Source organism: Neophocaena asiaeorientalis, unplaced genomic scaffold (genome assembly GCF_003031525.2).
Source record: "Neophocaena asiaeorientalis asiaeorientalis breed wild unplaced genomic scaffold, Neophocaena_asiaeorientalis_V1.1 scaffold338, whole genome shotgun sequence".
Classification (NCBI taxonomy): domain Eukaryota; kingdom Metazoa; phylum Chordata; class Mammalia; order Artiodactyla; family Phocoenidae; genus Neophocaena; species Neophocaena asiaeorientalis.
In genome coordinates this window covers 301,101-319,490 of record NW_020175405.1, presented here as the reverse complement: position 1 = coordinate 319,490, position 18,390 = coordinate 301,101, and the positions used below count along the sequence as shown (strand labels likewise).

General features: G+C 33.8%; 1 protein-coding gene across 1 annotated transcript in view; it reads left to right on the top strand.

Moving 5' to 3' along the window:
- CUL5 (cullin 5) overlaps positions 1-18,390 on the top strand; it is a 98,925-nt gene that overhangs the window by 70,498 nt on the left and 10,037 nt on the right. The window contains exons 11-14 of the mRNA XM_024766969.1: positions 2,404-2,468; positions 13,814-13,946; positions 14,975-15,106; positions 18,067-18,190. Of these exons, the coding sequence (XP_024622737.1) occupies positions 2,404-2,468; positions 13,814-13,946; positions 14,975-15,106; positions 18,067-18,190 (454 nt within the window). The remainder of the gene's footprint in view (positions 1-2,403; positions 2,469-13,813; positions 13,947-14,974; positions 15,107-18,066; positions 18,191-18,390) is intronic.

Below are 18,390 nucleotides of genomic sequence, written 5' to 3'. Positions count from 1 at the left end.
TTTATTTTTATTATTTTAAAATATTTATTTTTTTATTATATTATTTTATTATTTATTTATTTAATTTTGGCTGCGTTGGGTCTTCATTGCTGCACGTGGGCTTTCTCTAGTTGCAGTGAGCGGGGGCTACTCTTCATTGTGGTGCACCGGCTTCTCCTTGAGGTGGCTTCTCTTGTTGCGGAGCATGGGCTCTAGGCGTGTGGGCTTCAGTAGTTGTGGCGCGAGGGCTCAGTAGTTGTGGCTCACGGGCTATAGGGCACAGGCTCAGTAGTTGTGGTGCACGGGCTTAGTTGCTCCGCGGCATGTGAGATCTTCCCAGAGCAGGGCTCGAACCCGTGTTCCCTGCATTGGCAGGTGGATTCTTAACCACTGCACCACCAGGGAAGCCCCGTATCTTTTTAAATATCATAAACCTATCACTAGAATTACCATTAGTTTTTCCTCCTCTTCAACTACCTTTCCTTACTTCCCAAGTGAAATTATTTTCTAGACTCTAAAAACACAATCAACTTTCTCCAGTAGCATTTTTAAAAAATTACTGTCTACCTTTAGATAAATATTTGGGTAGAAAGAAAGGTAGATAGGTAGGTACCTAGGTAGATAAAGTAGGAAACGGGTTAAGGGAGTATGGAGGTAATGAGATCATTTGAAATATTAAATTGAGTGGCCTGCAAAGGGCTTTATATGAGGTGACATTCAAATCAAGATTGAAGTTGATTAAGGAATATGTCATGTGGCTCTCTGAGGGAATAATACTGTAGCCTGAGGGGAGAGCAAATGCAAAGGCTCTAAGGCAGGATTATACCTGTCATGTTCCAGAACCAGAGAAGAAAGAGATCATTGTGGCCATAGTGGATTGAGTGAGGGGGAGAATAGTAGGAAATCAGAGATAAGTAGTCAGAGATAACAGGAGGCCAGATCACGTAAGACTGAGCCATGGTAAGGAGTTTCATTTGTACTCTGAGTAGGATAGAAAGTCATAGAAATATCTTGAACCAAATGACAGGATCTGACTTACATTTTTATCAGGATCACCTGCCTGCTGCAGAAAGAATAGACTGAAGGGGGCCAGAGAGGAAGCAAGGAAATGGGTTAAGAATCGATTTAAGTAATTCAGTTAAGTAATGATGGAAGCTCTGCCCAGAACGATAGTAGGTGAAGGTAGTCAAAAGTGGTTGGATTTTGATTATATTGTAAAAATAGGCTATACAGGACTTGCTAATGGAATCAGATGTGGAATGTGATAGAAAGATATCAGTCAAGGATGACAGATTTTTGTTCTGATCACTTAGAAGTATATGCTTGCTGAGATGAGGGAAGATGAAGACTTTGTGAGAAGCAGGTTTTGGGGAGATGGTTGAAGAGAGATTAGGAACTCAGTTCTGGACAAGTTAACTTTGAAATGCTTATTAAACATCCATATGGCAACATCAAATCTGGAGCTTAAGGGAGGGGACGGGCCTGCAAAAATAAATCTGGGAGCTTCAGCATATAGACGGTTTTTAAAGCACTGACAGTGGCTATGATCTCCAAAGTAAGAGTGAAGATAGCAAAGAGAAGAGATCCAAGGACTGGTCTGGGGCATTTTAAAGTTAGTTATCATAACGATAAGGAACCAGCCATCTTTCCTGAGGAGAGAGGCGAATGAGTGGAATGACCAGGAGAGTGCTGTGCTAGAAAACAAGTGGAAAAAGCACTTTCCAGGAGGAGGGCAGGATCTGCTGTTTTAAAATGCTGCTGATAGGTCAGATAAGATGGGGATTAACCGTTGTCTTCAGCAACATGGAGGTTGACAAGAATGATTAGTTGGAGTAGTAGTGTGAAAGCCTGTTTAGAACAGTTTCAGATAAGAATGGTAGTAGAGAAATTAGCGACAGTGAGTTAGATAATTCTTCTAGGAGTTTAGCTTAGAGAGAGAGAAATATGGGGCAGTAGCTGAAGGTGGACAAAGCCAAGAGAGAGTTTTTAAGATTTAAAGAATAATATGTATGCATATTGAGGCTGTAGAAATAATGGAGGGGGGAAAAATTGATGATACAGGAGAAAAAGGAGGGAATTCTGATTACTTTGGTTTTCTCTGTGAATTAGGAAGCCACATCATCAGCTGAGAGTATGTATGGGAGAGGAAATACTGGAGGTTTGAAGAGAAAGGAGGTGGTATGAAAATGTTTTCTAGGAGAATGTGTGGACAAGAGAAAATGTTATGGTTGTCAGGCAGCATTAATACCTCACTTGAGAATAATGATAATCATAACATGAGAAAGAGCATGTTGAAATCATTGACTTGGCCAGATACATCATTAAAAATAAAAACTAATTTGTATTTTATGTATTTTTAGAATTATAATTATCTATTTTAAGTATTAAAAATAATGTTCGTATCTTATTTTATATTATTTGTAGGCATATAAAGCAGTTGTTAATGATGCTACCATATTTAAACTTGAATTACCTTTGAAGCAGAAAGGGTAAGTCTTTTAAATCATATGTTTAAAATTCTTACATTAAAATTCTTAAATTTTTTGGAGTGTATTATATGTTATTGGATATGCAAAGTGCCCTGTTTCCCTAATCCTGTCAGGTTTGTTTTTCATTTTTTTAACTTTTATGATTTTTGCCACCTTTGATTATTAAAAATTCTGTCTTGATTTTAAATTTTATATTATCTCCTCTATGACCAAAGAATGTTGACCTTATTTTTTTAAGTAAAAAACGTTTTGTTCTTAATCTTTTTGAATCTCTTCTTGATTTTCCCTCCTCGTTTTTCACCAAAGTTATTTTATAACCTACAAAAGCATAGAATATGACTCTATTCACCATAATGATTTTAAGGGAAATCAATTTTAATGTAAATTTTTATGTTTTTTTTTTAGTTGATCTCTCATTGGTAAGATCTCAATCTCAAGTAAGATAGATTTATTTGTGCTACTATTACAGAAAATCTGAAAATGAAAAGTTAATGAAATATTAATTAATCTGAGCTAGTTATAGTATCTTCAGAGTTGTACTAAGTAGTGCTAAAGGTTAATTGGAAAAACTTCTTTCTTAATCTTAAATAAATTTTATACACAATGCTAAAATATTCAAAAATAGCATTTCTCAAGAAGGAAAAGTAATTGTTCAGGGCTTTGTTGTTTTTTTTTAAAAATCATTTTCATTTTGTATTTTTTTGAACCGTGTAAGTTATTTGAGTGCCATCACAGTGGAAGACACCTACCTGGGTCATACAGTTTTATTGGCATTGTTTAGAAGGGCATTTATTGTGTTCTCTTTATAAATATGAAACATATAACACTACATCTTGGAGATCTCTTCATGTGAATACATAAAGGTCTTACTTATTCTCCACTACTCCCAGCATTTTTTAATGAAAATATTCAAACTGAAGAGTAAAGTCACTCTGTTGCTTTATTTATATGTATATGTATCTTTATATGTATATTTATATATATATGTATATTTATTTATATGTATCTCCCTATACATCCATCAGTCAACTTTTAAATGCATTTCAAAAGAAGTTGCAAGCATCAGTAAACTTTGCTCCCTAAACACTTTAGCATGCAGTCATTAATTGAATTTTGTGTTTGTTTTGAGATAAAATTTACCTACAGTCATATCCATAAATCAAATCTTAGGTGTATAATTTTGTCAGATTTGACAAATGCCTATATCCCTATTAAGATACACAATATCTTCATCATCCTTGAGAATTACCTTATGTCCATTCCCAATCAGTTCCACCTCCTTCCAGAAGGCAACTATTGTTCTGATTATTTCAACATAGGTTAGTTTTGCCTGATCTAGGACTACATATAAATGGAATTCATACAATATGTACTTTTTGTGTGCAGCTTTTTTCAACTCAGCATAGTGTTTTTAAGATTTATCCATTTTTTTTGTATCACAGTGGTTTGCTTTCCAAAGTGGTTGTACTGTTTTACACTCCCACCAGCAAAGTATAAGAATACCACTTAATCCGTGTTCTTGCCAGTGTTTAGTGTTGTCATTTTAATTTTAGTCATTCTGGATGTATGTAGTATTATCTCAGTATAGTTTTGATTCCCATTTCCCTCATGTCTATTGATATTGAACACTTTTTTGGTATTTTTGGTACTCTTATTTTCTGTTTTTTTTTCTATTGGGTTGTTCCTTTTTATTAGTGAGCTGTGAGTTCTTATATATTCTGTATGTAGGTCCTTTGTAAGATATATGCTTTTCTTTTGTGGATTTTGCTTTCTATGTTTTGTCTAGGAAACCTTTGTCTACCTCTGACACTAGGACAAGAAGATAACCTTCTGTTTTCTTCTAGAAGCTTTATAAGTTTTAGCTTTCATATTTACATTTAAGAGCCACCTTAAATTGATATTTGCATATAGTGTAAGTTAGGGATTAACTTTCATTTTTTTCTTTTCTGTATGGATAGCAAGTGGTTTCATCACCATTTGTTGGAAATACTTCCCATTCCCTACTGGGTTGCTTTAGTGTCTTATGTGAAAAATCAAGTGACTTAAAAATATGTTTTTCTGGACTTTCTGTTCTATTCCATTGAATTAAATGGGTATCCTTTGGCCATTACAAACAGCCATGATTAATATAGTTCTGCAGTAAGTCTTTAAGTCAGCTGGTATAACTTTGTTCTTTTTTTTCCTTGAGTGCTTTTGATATTCTGGTATTTTGCTAGTATATAAAAATATGGTTGATTTTTGTATATAGATCTTACCTCCTGTTACCTTATTAAAGTTATTAGTTCTAGTAGTTCTTTTTTAGATTTCTTGAGATTTTCTATGTAAAAAATCATGTAATCTTTGAATAAGGCAGCTTTATTTCTTCCTTTCTCATCTTTATACCAGTTATTTCTTTTTCTGGATTGATGCACTGGCTAGGATCATAAGTACAGTATTGAACAGAAGTAGTGAGAGTGGGCATCCTTGCCTTTTTTGGCAAGCTTAGGGGAAAAGTCTTAATATTTTGTCATTAAGTACAAAGTTAGGTGAGGGTTTTTCATAGAGGCCTTTAATTGAGTTTTTTTTATTCCTAATTTGCTGAAAGTTTGATAATGAATTGGTGTTGACTTATTAAATGCTTTTTCTGTGTTAAAATGACCAGAAGGTTTTTCTTCCTTATTCTTTTGATGTGGTGAAATACATTGATTTGCGGGAGGGGTGTGGGGAGATAGAAGAGAGATTTATTTAAAGGAATTGGCTTATGTAATTGTGGGGGCTGGCAAATCCAAAGTTCGTAGGGCAGGCTAGCAGGCTGGAAATTCTTGGGCAGGAATTATTAGACATCTTGGGCAGAATTTCTTCTCAGAAAGAAACCTGAGGGAAACCTCAGTTCTGCTTTTTAATTTTTATTTTATATTGGAGTATAGTTGATTTACAATGTTGTGTTAGTTTCAGGTGTACAGCAAAGTGATTAAGTTATACATATACATATATCCATTCTTCTTCAGACTTTTTTCCCATTTAGGTTATTACAGAATATTGAGTAGAGTTCCCTGTGCTATACAGTGGGTCCTGTTGATTATTTATATATATGTGTGTGTATATATATATATATATATATATATATATGTATATACACATTATATATATATGGTAGTGTGTATATGTTATTCCTAAACACCTGATTTATACCCCCATACACACACATTTCCCCTTTCATAACCATAAGTTTATTTTTGAAGTCTGTGAGTCTCTTTGTTTTATAAATAAGTTTGATTAATTTTTTTTAGATTTCACATATAAGTGATATCATATAATATTTGTCTGACTTACTTCACTTAACATGATAATTTCTAGGTCCATCCATGTTGCTGCAAATGGCATTATTTCATTCTTTTTTATGGTTGAGTAATATTCCATTGTATATATGTACCACATCTTCTTTATCCATTCCTCTTTTGATGGACATTTAGGTTTCTTCCATGTCCTGGCTATTGTAAATAGTGCTGCAATGAACATTGGGGTGCATGTGTCTTTTCAAATTATGGTTTTCTCTGGACATATGCCCAAGAGTGGGATTGCTGGGTCATGTGGTAGCTCTATTTTTAGTTTTTCAAGGAACCTCCATACTGTTCTCCATAGTGGTTGTATCAATTTACATTCCCACTAACAGTGCAAGAGGGTTCCCTTTTCTTCACACCCTCTCCAGTATTTATTGTTTGTAGTCTTTTTAATGATGGCCATTCTGACTGGTGACATTGTATTTTTGATTTGCATTTCTCTAATAATTAGCGATGTTGAGCATTTTTTCATGTGTTTTTTGGCCATCTATGTCTTTTTTGGAGAAATATCTGTTTAAATCTTCTGCCCATTTTTTGATTGGGTTGTTTGTTTTTTTTTGATATTGAGCTTCATGAGCTGTTTGTATATTTTAGAGATTAATCCCTTGTCAAGTCACTTCATTTGCAAATATTTTCTCCCATTCTGTGGATTGTCTTTTCATTTTGTTTATGGTTTCCTTTGCTATGTAAAAGTTTTAAAGTTTAATTAGGTCCCATTTGTTTATTTTTGTTTTTATTTTCATTACTCTAGAAGGTAGATCCAAAAAAGATATTGCTGCAATTTATGTCAAACAGTGTTCTGCCTGTGTTTTCCTCTAAGAGTTTTATAGTGTCCAGTCTTACATTTAGGTCTTTAATCCATTTGGAGTTTATTTTTGTGTATGGTGTTAGAGAGTGTTCTAATTTCATTTTTTTACATGTAGCTGTCCAGTTTTCCCAGCACCATTTATTGAAGAGACTGTCTTTCCTCCATTGTATATTCTTGCCTCCTTTGTCATAGATTAATTGACCATAGGTGCATGGGTTTATTTCTGGGCTTTATCCTGCTCCGTGGATTTATATTTCTGTTTTCGTGCCAGTACCAGACTGTTTTGATGACTGTAGCTTTGTAATATAGTCTGAAGTCAGGGAGCCTGATTCCTTCAGTTCCATTTTTCTTCTTCAGGATACATTGTTTTTTTTAAGAAAACATTTAACCAAGGTTGAATTCTTGGGATAAATTCTACTTGGTCGTGCTGTATTATTCTTTTTATATATTCCTGGATTAATTTGCCAGTGTTTTGTTAAATATTTTTTGTCTATATTTGTGGATTTACCATTTTCTTTCTGGCCTTTGTGCCTTGTACAATTTTCATTTTTTTGATATTTGTCCTTTTCTGGTTTCAGGATTATGCTGGCCTCAAAAAGTATTGAGAGTTATTCCCTCCTTTTGTATGTTTTAAAAGAATTAGTTTAATTGACATTACTTCTTCCTTAAATGTTTGGTAGAATTCATTAGTAAAACCATTTGAGTCGGGAGTTTTCTCTTTGGGCAGGTACTGATCACAAGTTCGATTTCTTTAATAGATACAGGCTTTTCAAAATTTTAAATTTAATCTGGTTGTAGTTTTGGTGAAATGGTGCTTTACAAGGAATCTTTTCTTCTCAGTTGTCGAAATAACGTACATATAGTTGTAAGTTTATTATCCTTTTCTCTTTGGAAATACATTAAAACTTTTTTTTCTGGAACCATTTGAGAGTAAGTTGCTCATTATTCCAAGTACACTAGTGTATATTTTCTACAAATATAATCACAATACAACTATCAAAGTCAGAAAATTGTCTTTGATGCATAATAACCATCTACTCCTCAGATCCCTTTAAATTTATTGACCATGTTGTATTTTTTATAGCAGAAGGATCCATCGCAGAATCATGTGTTGCATTTAGTTCTTATAATTCCTTTTTCTATGGTGTGGAACTTTCTCTCTTTTGACTGTCATTATCTTGACATTTTGAAGATTACAGTCCAATTATTTTGTAGGATGTCCCTTAGTGTGAGTTAATCTGATGTTTTTTATGATTAGATTCAGGTTTGCATCTTTGGCAGAAGTGAAAGTTTATTATTCTCATTGAATCTTTTTTTTGGCCACGCCACATGGCTTGCTGGATCCTAGTTCTCCGACCAGGGATTGAACCTGGGCCCTCAGCAGTGAAAGCATGGAGTCAACCCCTGGACCACCAGGGACTTCTGTCATTGCATCTTATCTGAGGGAGGGTGCATGATTTTGATTTATCCCAGTACTGATTTAGTTTAGTTTGATTACCTAATTAAGTTGGTGTATGCCAGACTTATCCACTCATTCTTTTTCTTTTTGTAATTAAGTATTTTTTGACAGGTACTTTAAAACTGTAAAGATCCCATCATTGCTCATTAAATTTTCAATTCGTACATTGATTTATCATCTCAGTATGAACTCATAGTTTACTATTTTTATTCAATGGGTTATAATTTACTTTTTTTTTTGGTGGGGGTGGTGGGTTGCTGTGCTGCATGGATTACAGGATCTCAGTTCCCTGACCAGGGATTGAACCCAGGCCACAGCAGTGAAAGCACCAAATCCTAACCACTAGACCACCAGGGAGCTCCCATAATTTACTTTTATTCTTTGTTTTGATTTTTAGATTATCCTAGATTTCACTAATGGGAGCTGGTTTCTGGGTCCTTTTAAAGTAAATTCTTCTTTCTTTTTGGGATGTGAAGATTTCCAGATTCATTTTGTACTTTCCCTTGCCTTAGCCTCAGGGTTAGCCATTTTTTCACAGAGCTCTAGTTGCTTTTAGTGGACATTGGTATTTAGTGGACAAAATCTGTTGCTAGGTGTATTCATTGCTATTGTGGTGTCACTGCTCCTAGAGCCTCTCAGTGGACAAGCTAAAGGTACACATATGCATTTACAACTACAATACCTGGCCTTGTTTCTTTGTGGATGCATTCCTCACCCTGCTGAGGCTCTGACTCCCCAGACTGGACCACCCCCTATATGAAGGCCTTCCTCATCCAACTGGAGCCTTAATGCCTCCCGTTGTACCTTCTCCTTGCATGGACACCCTCCTTACCTATTTGGTCTCTTCTCTCATACTCCATACATGGCCACTCCTTCATGTCAACACACCCCTTAACTGTTTGGTCTTTGATGCCTGGATGCTAGGCCTTTCTAGTGGCTCTGACACCTCATGCAAAGTTGCAGCCCTGCAAGGATGGCTCTTTTACTCTGCTTGGGCTTTCATGTCCTTGGTTAAGTTTATTTCTAGGTATGTTTTTCTTTTGGATGTTATTATAAATGAAATTGTTTATATAATTTCCTTTTGGATTGTTCATTGCTGGCGTATGAAAACACAACTGATTCTTGTGTGTTGATCTTGTACCCTGCAACTTTGCTAATAAATTTAGTCATTGGCTCTAGTAGCTTTTCTGTGGATTCTTTAATACTTCATATATAGAAGGTCATGACATCTGTGAATAGAGATACTTTTACTTCTTTCTTTCCAATTTGGATGTCTTTATTTTTCTTGCCTAATTGCTCTAACTAGAACTTCTAGCTCTAGGTAGAACTTCTAGCACAGTGATGAACAGCAGTGGTGAATGTTGACATCTTTGTCTTATTCCTGATTAGTATGTTAGCTGTAGTTTTTTTCATAACTTTGTTATTCTTAATAGCATGGTGTTATGTCTGTTATGTCTGGTACATATAGCATAGTTTATTTAATTGATCCTTTATTTCTACACTAAGTATTTTCTGATACTTTGCTATTACTAATAATAGTGCTCCAGTGAATAATATTGTACATTTGCCATTTTATATGTTTCTACAGTCTAAATTCCCAGAAGTGGGGATTACTTTCTCTTTATTTTTTTATTCTAAGGTGACCAGGTCCTGTCTTTAGCTCCAGATTAAGTAGAAAATTTCTGTGGAATAAAATGAGTATTATTAGATGATTCAGGCAGCAGAACATGAGTGTTGTGGCTCTTGGAGGTGGTAGAGGTAATGTTCTAGAAGAATAAAGCTGCTAGTATCATCCAGGTTATTTGGGAGAGTCACTCCTGAGGAGGAATATAGTAGTTCATGGTGAGCCAGTGCTTCCACTGAGAACAATCAGGGAAATCAGGTAAATTTAGGAAATAGTCACTTTAATATTATCAAAGAGCTACAGAAGCAACTAGAACAAAATAATGAAAGTTATAGAAATGAGAGAGAATCTTCAGAAGTTAGCTGTGTTTCCCTGAAAAAAAGTAACTGAGAATCTAGGTTTCACTCAGGCTGAGCAGTACTGCTGGGGGACAGTAGAGCTTTTGGTGGTCACACAGGACTGGAATGACAAAACTCAACTAGGCTCTCAAGTGAAAGCCCAGGAGGGACATTCCTTAGATTCAGTGGGTAACCAGAGGTAGACTGATTCTTACCAAAACTACAACCCATCCTTGAGCCAAAGTAGTTTGATTGGATTAAAGTGATCAGCCTCTGCCATAGCAGAACAAAGGGTGAACACACATTCTTAATGGAAGATAAACTAGTCTGGTGCCTCTGTGATTCTTTTTTTTTTTTTTTAATTGAAGTACAGTTAATTTACAATGTTTTGTTAATTACAGGTATACAGCAAAGTGATTAAGTTATACATTTATATTTTTTTAAGATTCTTTTTTCCTGTAGGTTATTACAAAATATTGAGTATAGTTCCCTGTGCTATGCAGTAGATCCTTGTTGGTTATCTGTTTTTTTTTTTTTTTTTTGGTTATCTGTTTTATATATAATAATGTGTATATGTTAATCCTAAACTCCTAATTTATCCCTCTCCCCCTTCATGATTCTTTTATATGCAGTGCGTAGTATTCAGTACATTACTAGTCCTGTGATGGCAGAGAAATTTATGGTCAACTAAGAGAAAAATAATTTCAGAAGCAGACTCTCAGGTGATCCCACTATTGGAGTTAGTAGATAAGGACTTTAAAATAATTAAGATTAATAACTTAACTTATCACTCACGCCCACTCGGATGGCTAAAATTAAAAAGACATTAACAAGTGTTGGTAAAGATGCGGAGAGAGATTGGGATCATTATAGTTGGTACACAGCTACTGTGGTAACACTTTTGTAGTTCCTCAAGAAGTTTAACATAAAGTTAACATGTGACCCATCAGCTCCACTCCTGGGTATATACCCAAAAGAAATGAAAACATATATCTACTCAAAAACTTGTACATAAATGTTCATAGCAGCATTATTCTTAATAGCCAAAAAATGGAAACAACCCAAATGTCCATTATCTGATGATGAATAAGCAAAATGCGGTATATCTATGCGATGGAATTTTATTTAGTCATAAAAGGAAAGAAATTCTGATACATGCTACAACTTGAGTGAAACCTTGAGATGTGAAATAAGCCAGACACAAAAGGACAAATTTTTTATGATTACACTTATATGAAGTATCTAGGATACGCAAATTTATTGATACAGCAAAGTAGAATAGATGTTACCAGGAACTGGGGATAGGAGGGAATGGAAGGTTATTGTTTAATGAGTACAGGGTTTCTGTTTAGGATAATGAATAAGTTCTGGACATAGATAGTGATGATATTTGCAGACCATTGTGAATGTACTTAAGGCCACTGAATTGTACACTTAAAATGGCTAATATGCTAAATCTTTTGACCATGATAAAAAGATAATTTTTTTGAAGGAATGAATGGATATGTGCTATGATCTGGATGAATCATAAAAACATTATGCTAAGTAAGAGATACCAGTCACAAAAGGTCACATATTGTATGCTTCCATTTATATGAGATGTCCAGAATAAGGAAATCCATAGAGACAGAAAGTCGATTAGTTATAACTAGGGACTGGGAGGGAGGGATAGCTGGAAAATGAGATTTGACTACTAATGAGTATGGGGTTTGTTTTTGGGGTAATGAAAATGTTTAAAATTTTATTTTGATGATAGTTGTACAACCTTGTGGATATACTTTAAAGAAACATTGAATTACACACTTCAGATGGATAAATTGTATGGTATGTGAATTATATCTCAGTAATCTTAAATAGATCATGAATAATAATGAGTAAGTAATACATATTAATAGACAAATAGGTGGAAATTGTTACCTGAGAAAAGGTAAAATATCTATAGCGATATGTAATTGGAATTATAGAGAAAGGAAAATGAGGCATGAGCTATTGACCAAAATTTTTCCAAATTGCCAAAAGATGCCAACTTCTGTATTCAAGCAACTCTTTGAATCTCAAGCGTGATAGCTACAAATTAAACCATTCCTAGGTACATCATAGTAAAACAGCTAAAAACTGGAAAAAAACAAAACAAAAAGAGATCGGGGGAATGACACAATACCAAAGAAACAACAATAAAAGACTGAAAACTGTCTTCTCAACCTGTTGAATTGGAGGAAGGGAGATAGACCACTGCAGTTATTACAGCAGTTCATATAGAAGCTAGGTATTGGCAATGTGAATAGGTTGGAGGAGATGGATAGATTCTTATGAAGTAAGTTAGTGGTCTTTAGACTTGCTATATCTACCTCGAGGGATACAGAAAGAATTCCCAAGAGTATGCCAGTGTAGATACTTTTAAGGAAATCATTTTCTAAATCCTCAATTTCCACATCTACTTTTTTCTGAAATTGAACCCTCTGGTGGAAGTATTGCAGTTTCTCCTTTCACTTCTCCTTTCCAGAATTACTCTTCCCTATTTTGTAAAGAAAGGCATATCTCTCTTCATTCTTACTATGGTATGTGCCTTGAATTGTAAAATGCCTCCAAGTCGTTTAAGAAAGGAATATTTTGAAATATTGGTATTGTTGTACAGAAAATGAATTTCTAATGACTAGATGTTATATCCTTTTGCAAAATGGTTTCTAATTATTTGCTTTCAACACAATTGATGGCTAATTTGATCCATTATTAAAAAATAACTTTTTTTGTTAGATCAGTATATGTTTTTTTAGCAAATAACTCAGGAGGTGCTCAATGAATTGAGTAACATTATAAGAAAAACTTCTTCTAGTCCTATCTATAAATATGAATAAGATTTTTTAGGTAAAAGACATAAATTTATAAATACAAAAAGTAGAAGTAAAATTGATGATTTCCTGCATTCATAATTGGGAGGGGAAAAAAGTTTCATCCACTTCATAGACAAAATTTTGCATATGCATATGTTTTATACACACACAATATAATTATGTTGTTTTGTTAAGTCGTGTACTTATAATAATTTGGACAACTAATTTCTGATAACAGTTGAATTTTATACATAAGAAGTTTTAAAATGTTGAATTTAAATTTATTTACATATATAGTTTAGAGAAGTGTGATAAAGAATAAATGAAAGACTTTCAAACATAAAGTACGATACACTCGTTTTAAAGTTTTGTTAGGAAAGTGAAATAGAGATGTAAGTTCATTGTTTAAGGAAAGTTTGTTTACAGTTGTTTTTAATGAAGGATGATATATATCATATCACTGTGAAATTTAGGTTTCATTGGATATGTCTCAAAGAGTGAAGTAACAGTTTTAACATAAATTGATTGATGTTCTGAATCAGATCGTGAAAAACAGGGGAGAATGCTACCTGTGTGACATCTTGCAAATAAACACTGAGTGCTTTAAAAAAAAAAGTTTTAAATGTTAACTTATAAATATGCAAGGATTTACACAGTTTTTCAAAACTATTTTAGAAGCATCTTAATAAAATCTTTTAAAGATCATTGGCAAAGCTGCCACTAGAGTGAGGCAAGGTGGCACATAGGTTACAAAATACAAGGAGGTCTCACTCTCAGTGTTCTCCAAGTGCACTTATGGGAACCTAAGAGTGAGTGCCTCCTTAAACTATGCACCCTAGATGTAGACTTGCTTACCCTAGTCCCACTGGATCTATACAACATAAGAAATCTGTGAAAAATTGGCTTTAGAAAAAATATTTGCAGATTCAGTCATTTTCATCAACTGCTTTTAATTTGTTTTTTAGGGTGGGATTAAAAACTCAGCCTGAATCAAAATGCCCTGAGCTGCTTGCCAATTACTGTGACATGTTGCTAAGAAAAACACCATTAAGCAAAAAACTAACCTCTGAAGAGATTGAAGCAAAGCTTAAAGAAGTGGTACATAAAATTTTTTTAACTTGAAATTTTTAAATTATCTTTGAATTTGTGTTTTGCTTATAAGGCTTTCTGTGATAGCCTCAGTTTTTTTTTTAATGTATATCTCTAAGCAACTAATATTATGAAATTTTACCAGTGCAAGATCTCTATAGAGCAGTTATTTTTCTTACTGAAAATTTTTATTCTGTAGCTGCCAGAAAGGGAAATAGTATTTAATTCTTCCCCTTTCTTGATTATTTTTAAAAGTCAGTTAAATTCTAGCTTGTATTAAAGGACAAAAAAAGGGAAAATGGAGCTAGCTGGTGGTATTTGGAACGATATTTGAGAGACCAGGAGTTTTTCACTTCTTCCTTTTTGTGAGAGCCCAAAATAGATAGCCAGGGATAAATGAGTGTAGATAAAAAGTTAGTTGCTTTCATATTTATTTGTCTCTGCTTGTTATTGTAATATGATATAAGCCAAGGACATCATATCAAAGAGGAAAAAATTAGTAAGTAAAGATATAGAGAAAGTATAGACAAAGAGGGTTAGAGGGGGGAGTTCCATGGCAGTCCAGTGGTTAAGACTGCTTTCACTGCTGGGCCCAGGTTCAATCGCTGGTCAGGGAACTAAGATCCCATAAGCTGCATGGCGCAGCCAGCAAAGCAGGGGGGTGGAGTGGGGGGTGGTTAGAGAGAAGATTAGTGTTAGAATAAAGTGAAGAAGAAATGTAGAAGAAAAAAATGGGGAAGAACCATTGATTTTCATGTAAAGTTTTATCACATTTTATATTAAATCTCAAAACTTAATGTTTCTAAGAACTAAAAGGTTATTTGGTTACAGTCTCAAATTTGCTAACTTTTAAAGTATTAAAGTACTGTAGTATTTCAGGACTGGTTATTTTTCAGAGATGGGCAATTTACTAAACCTCTCTCTGTATTTGATTATATAAATTTCTGAATTTTGACAATTGAGGATGTAGAAAGGTCTAAATGAGAGGGATGGCTAAGAATGTATGTAAATTGAAAGTAACTTTTTTTTCTGTACAGCTCTTGGTACTTAAATATGTACAAAACAAAGATGTTTTTATGAGATATCACAAAGCTCATTTGACACGACGTCTTATATTAGACATCTCTGCTGATAGTGAAATTGAAGAGAATATGGTAGAGTGGCTAAGAGTAAGTAAAATTTTTAAAAATATTTGGTTTTCTTAAAATAGCACATGGTTCATATGTGTGCTTAAGTAATGCATTTTGTTGATATTGTTAATATTGAAGAAATATGGAATGTTTTAGAAGAATATAGCATCAATTATATAAAATAAAGTATATTTTCTTAAGACTTCTGGTGAAGCACCTTTGCTCTTGCTTTGCTTCTGTTGTTTCACTCTTTTGTATCTCTGCTCTCATTTGAACTGACCTTAACTAACGGACAAATCGTTTCATTTTTAAGATGTTTTTAGTACTAAATATTTAACCATAGAGATGTTTGTAAATAAATACATCTATTAAGGAAAAAGAACAAATAGGTAAAAGTTGATGGCTTATTTAGGTTAATCAATGCTAATTATGGCTAAATTCCCATGTTAAAATATTTTACGTCTGTTCCTTTCTGTCCATTTTAATGGAATTTGAGTTATATCAGTATAGCATAAATGAATGTCTTTCATTTATACATATGGTGTTATATATAATATTACATTAATATATGATAATAAAACATCTATTATAATGTGTATAATTATATGTATTTTATATATATTTTTTCATTTATATGTGTATTTCAAATTAAAGATTTGCAGATAGCCCTGTTTTGCCTGGTAGTGTGGGATAGTAAAAATTACTGTTCAGGTGATCTTAATATTAACAATCACTGGGAAAAATTACTGCTTTGTGACTTCGAAATTTTTGTCAAAATATTAAAAACCTCTTATTATCTAAGTATATAGGAGAAAGAAAAAATTAGTAAAATTAATATGTATTTAGTACACTGTAATTTAAAACAAACTTTCAGATTTAAAGTGTATTTCTTTGAAAAAACTGCTATTGCAATTCACATGTCTGATATTGTATCTAGAATATATAAAGAACTCTTACAACTCAACAGTAAAGACAACTCAGTTAAAAATGTGCAAAGAGGGGCTTCCCTGGTGGCGCAGTGGTTGAGAGTCCGCCTGCCGATGCAGGGGACACGGATTCATGCCCCGGTCCGGGAAAATCCCACATGCCGCAGAGCGACTGGGCCCGTGAGCCATGGCCGCTGAGCCTGCGCGTCCGGAGCCTGTGCTCCGCAACGGGAGAGGCCACAGCAGTGAGAGGCCCGTGTACCCGAAAAAAAAAAAGGGCAAAGAATTCGAATAGACATTTCTTCACAAAAGATATATAAATGTCCAATAAGTGTATGCAAAGATGCTCAACATCATTAGTTATTAGGGAAATGCAAAGTAAAACCACTGGGATAGCTGAAAATTCAGACAATAACATGTTGGTGAGGAAGAGGAGAAATTGGAACCCTCATGCATTGCTGGTAGGAATATAAAATGGTGCAGCCACTTTGGAAAACTGACGGTTCCTCAAAAAGTTAAACATAAAGTTGACCCAGCAGTTCTACTCCTAGGTAATTCCACTCAAGAGAAGTGAAAACATAATGAGCACACAAAAAATTGTACATGAATGTTCACAGCAGCATTATTCATAATAGCCTAATAGTGAAAATAACCCAGGTCAGTCAGCTGATAGATAAAATATGGTTTATTCATATAATGGAATGTTTTTGGTAATAAAAATAAATGAAGTGCTGATATATGCAACCATATAGATGTACTTTGAAAATATTATGCTAATAAGCAAAGAAGCCGGTTAGACCACATACTATATGATTCCCTAATACAAAGTGTCCACAGTAGCCAAATCTGTAGAGACAAAAAATAAATTAATGGTTTTCAGGAATGGAGGAGTGGGGGAACATGGGGAGTGACTGCTAGTAAGTATGGAGTTTCTTTTGGGGCTGATGAAAATGTTCTAAAGTTAGATAGTGGTGATGGTTGCATAACTCTGTAAATATACTGAAACCTGATTAATTGTACACTTTAAAAGGGCAAATTTTGAGGTACGTGATTTATATCTCAACACTGTTACTAAAATGAAGAGTAGTTTGACTAGTACTTGCCTTCTTGTCATGTAACTTACAAGTTACTTAGTGAGCACCTTTTGTATACTTTGAAGAGTTCTCATGCTCTGTAAGTTTGGATCAGCTTCCAAACTTTTGTCTTTTGGTCTTTCAAAGTCGTCAAAGTTTTTGCTGGCATCACTTCCTCTTCTTAATTTTTTTGTCACTACCACTTTTCTCATTTATGTTGATAATTTGCCTTCATTAAGTTCCTTGTACCTGCATGTTTAGACTCTTCAGCATTGGCATTATCAACAAACATTACAACCACAGTTAGCTCTTTCTTCAGAAACTCCATTTATGTTCTATTTTATTTTCATTTCCAACATTATTCCCTTCCTTCCTGCCTCCCTCCCTCCCTTCCTTTTCTTTCCTTTCCTTTTCTTCTTCTTCTTCTTTTTTTTTTTTGGTGTACTTTTATCATCTTTCTTGACCAATACCTCTTTCAGTTATCCGTTTTTGTAAAATGTCATGTGGATTTATCAGTGGAAGACATGGATGCAACAAAGCTACATGCTTTGCTGTCTGTGGGTGAACTGAATAAACAGATGACTAACAGATTTTGAAAGAAATATTGTGATTGGTCAATGATGTGATGTGCTTTGTTAGTGATTTGTAGATTGAGGAGCTAGAAGTGAAATTTGTGCTTTATGCATAACTCACGTTTAATATATAATGGTAATTGAAAGTTGAACAGTGTTGTTGGGGTACTGGTGTTCTTTTAACTGTACTGTGGTAATTGAAATTCATGCATATTGGAATCATGCACAGAAAGCCAGGATTGCCTGTATATTCTGTTTAGGTTCTAAGAATCAAATTTAATAGGTATTAGATTATAAACATTCTATAAATATAAGAGAGAAGAAGAATTTTGTATTAAATCATCTAAAACTTAGTTTTCCGTTAAAATTTTTCCTAATAGTATATCAGATTATTTATTATTTATTACTTCTGTCTTTCGTTTTCATAGGAAGTTGGTATGCCAGCAGATTATGTAAACAAGCTTGCTAGAATGTTTCAGGACATTAAAGTATCTGAAGATTTGAACCAAGCTTTTAAGGAAATGCACAAAAATAATAAATTGGCTTTACCAGGTATTATTTTATAATTACATACATTTTAAAAAACATTTTACAAAAGAATATCTTTGTTTTCTAGTAAATTAAAAATAAAACTAAGCAGTAATAGAGACAAAGATGTTAAAAAGTCCACATTCCTTGAAAATATCCTACAAAGCAGAATTTAGATTTACTAACTCTTATTTTGAAACAGAAAGACACTTTTAACAAAATCT